General features: G+C 40.8%; 1 protein-coding gene across 1 annotated transcript; it reads right to left on the bottom strand.

Annotated features, from left to right (window-relative positions):
* Nucleotides 1-725: 725 nt before the first annotated feature.
* LOC143035957 (uncharacterized) lies at nt 726-3,011 on the bottom strand. The gene has a single exon (XM_076203215.1). It carries the CDS (start codon nt 3,009-3,011, stop codon nt 726-728), a length of 2,286 nt encoding a protein of 761 aa, XP_076059330.1.
* Nucleotides 3,012-3,364: the final 353 nt, after the last annotated feature.

Raw genomic sequence — 3,364 nt, 5'->3', positions numbered from 1 at the left:
TTCCCAGTTTCACCTTCATCCACATGAACCTTGAAGAAACCTCCTTCCACTCCACCACACGTTTACCTATCTTTTCGCTTACTAGTTTAGGCACCCCTTCTCTTCATTCCTGGTACCCTCCCAACTACACTCCCAAACTCAAATTCGCCCCTCCCTTTCATCTTAAATTCACTCAATGCCAATACATCCATCTTCCTTCTCACAAACATATTGTCTATCTCTTTCCTTTTACTCTCATCTGTACCACATCCACGCATATTAAAACTCCTCCCAGACCCTCTTATGCCTTTGACTTTTTTAGGAGCGACCCCTTTGGGGCTACAGAGAGTAGGGTACTTAGTCCTATCCTCGTCCCGTCTTTGTCTCCCTTTACGACTCAAATAGGAACACTCGATGGTAGTATTATTACCTCCATTCTTATCCCCTACCACAGGGTTCGGTGAAAAAGTTGAATGAATATTCAGAGAAGTGGTACAGGACAATATGAAGAGTGAGAGGACAGCATGACGGAGGGACAGTCGTAGTATCATAAAGTATCACCATTTCTCTATGAATAGAGATTTCTTCTCCCACAGACAAAATGTTGTTTGGCTCTGGCTACAAAGTAAACGGGGATATATATATATATATATATATATATATATATATATATATATACAAGCACCCGGCTTCGCCGGCCATGGCTTCGCCATGGGTGCTTCGCGCCCCTCCTTAACTAAACATGGTTATTCATTTTTCTCCTGCTCTTCTTTGCTCCTTTTTCTGGGTGGTGACGTTTCTCCTTCGTCGTCACTACATCTCTTGACAGCCTTGACAACGACATCTTCGAAAGCCTCTAACAGTTTTTCCTTGTCTAGTTGCTTCTCCTTCAGTTCTTCTTGCTTCTCCTTCAGTTCTTCTTGCTTCTCCTTCAGTTCTTCTAATAGGTTCTTAATTTCATCCATTCTGTCCTCAATATCTTCTCTTGGGGGAGAGACATTTTCCTTTTCATCGTGAGGATAGACAGGCATAATCATGGCGATGGCTTCCTCTTCAGTGATCGTGTACGCCTCCTTTGGGATAACAATCCTTCCTTGATCTGGTTCCTCTTCAGCCAAAACGGGTTCTATGCTTTCAGAGGCTGGTGTGAATTTAGGGATTGTTTCTTGATTTGTGAGAGGTTTTCTGTTGAAGAGTTCTTTATATACACAGTTACGGGGAAGCTTCAATTGATCATTTTCATTCACCTTCTCCCAACCCGGATAAACAATCAGAGAATTCCAGTTAGTGACTCTTGAGCAGGCAACATATTGAGCCGAATCCAAAAGAAGTCCACAACGATCAAACGTTTGCCCTTGAGATTTGTTTATAGTCATAGCATAGCACAATTTAACGGGAAATTGCTTACGCTTGAAACGTGCTGGAGTGTCCGTAGCTTCAAGAGTAATTCGTGGGAGTAAAACTTGTTCACCCCTATATGAGCCTCCTAAAATTTTCCCCACTACAATATTTTTCTGAAGATTAGTCACCATTACTCGAGTGCCGTTACACAATTTAGGTGGACATATGTTTCTCATAACCATGACAACGCTCCCGATTTTCACTTTCAATTCGTGAGGGGGAATAGATGGACTCGTTAACGCATTGAAAACAGATGTCTGAATGTCCACCCCCTCTTCAGCAGCGACATCCATACTCATATAGACCTTCTCCCGTTCTTTAGATTTTTCATAAACTATCGAATTTATTCTGTCAACGTCATCGTTAGTAGGAGAAATTATATCTCTCTTCTCAAAATACAGAGAATTCAAGTGGTTTTCTTCCAAATTGTCGTAAACTTTTTCAACCAATTCATTACGGGTTTGAACGGTGATTCCAAATTTTTCAGGGAGCTCTGTGGGGCCACTTTCCCCTGTACCTAAAGCTAATAGATTCTTTGCAAATGTCTTGTTTTCGATATCGTTAGCGTTGAGTCTCACGTTGTGTGTGAGTTCCAGCTTTATCAAATCATCCCAGAAATAACTGGACTTTATACAATATTCGAGTTCGTCATTCTTTCCCCCTCCTCGTATCACAGGGAGAATTTGACGGAAATCACCTGCGCAGACAAAAACAATTCCTCCCATGAACTTTTCTTCTTCTAATATGTCTCGCAGAGTTATGTCAAGGGCTGTTAGCGTATTCTTGTTTGCCATTACCACTTCATCCCACACTATTAAAGACGTCATCTTTAAGAGTTTTGCCAATTCTGAATTTTTCCTAACACCACAGGCACGAACCTCGTTATATTCCATTAGCGGAATCTTAAACATGTTATGTGCCGTTCTTCCTCCATGTAAAACTGTTGCTGCAATACCTGAAGAAGCAACAGCCAAGGCAATTTTTCCATGTGAACGAACAGTGTCCAGTAAAGTATTCAGAACAAAAGACGTCCCGGTTCCTCCGGACGCATCGATAAAAATTCCATTATTCGCATACTTTTTAGAGTTTTCAATTCGTGCCAACACAGTATCGTAACAATGTCTCTGTTTATTATTTAGGAGAGCAGACTTTTCTTTAACTTCCTCTGCTAATTTCTCTTTATTGTAGGATCTTTCCCTTCGTATGATATTTGTTGTCTTTTCACCGCCTCTGGAAGCTGGGAGCCCGTACTGATCAATATTGCCACCTCCACAATTCCAGACATGTTCCTGTATATCATCTAGAGCATCGAGATAAATTTCGTCGTTATACTCTGTCAATTTGTAGTGATGCAAAAAGTCACTGGCGAACAAATATTTAGTTTCTTCCCAAATGGTTGATTGATCTTCGAGATCCGAGAAGACTAACATACTCGCATACGTGGCTCTTAATTGTCTGCGATCGTTTGTGTGGTTGATAATTTCCATTATGGTTGTCTTCCAAGTTTCTTCGTCGTTTAGAAGACCCATTGCTTTGACAGCTTCTCTGTATGAAGAATAACTTTGCCCTTCGATGGTTCGAAGATCTTTAAAGGACTTAGGACCTTTCTTGTGTGTTAAAAGAAGCCTCATATAGAAAAGTTCAACAGTTTTATTTGTAACAGCTCTTATCCTTCCTAGAGCAGACGAACGCGTTTTTCGCTCTACCCAAACTGAGTTCTTATTATCATATAGGAAGTGGTTAGGCAACTGGTGGTAACACAAATCTGCTGCGAATTCGTTGTGTGCACACAATTTGAAGAAGGCCGTTAAGTGGGTATCCTTGGAAATCTTCTTCTTAATTTCTGCCTCTGAAAGGTGTTAATTGAAAAACACTTCGTTTTCACCTTCTAGGTGTAAGTCCAGAGTGAATACAGCAGGGTAACTCTTATGGATAGGGAATTTAAATATCTTCCAAGTTGCCTCGTTTGCATTAACAAATCTTG

The sequence above is a fragment of the Oratosquilla oratoria genome, chromosome 2, assembly GCF_046742065.1.
Source record: "Oratosquilla oratoria isolate Oo_2021 chromosome 2, ASM4674206v1, whole genome shotgun sequence".
In the NCBI taxonomy this organism is placed as follows: Eukaryota; Metazoa; Arthropoda; class Malacostraca; order Stomatopoda; family Squillidae; genus Oratosquilla; species Oratosquilla oratoria.
This window is presented reverse-complemented; position numbering and strand designations above follow the sequence as displayed.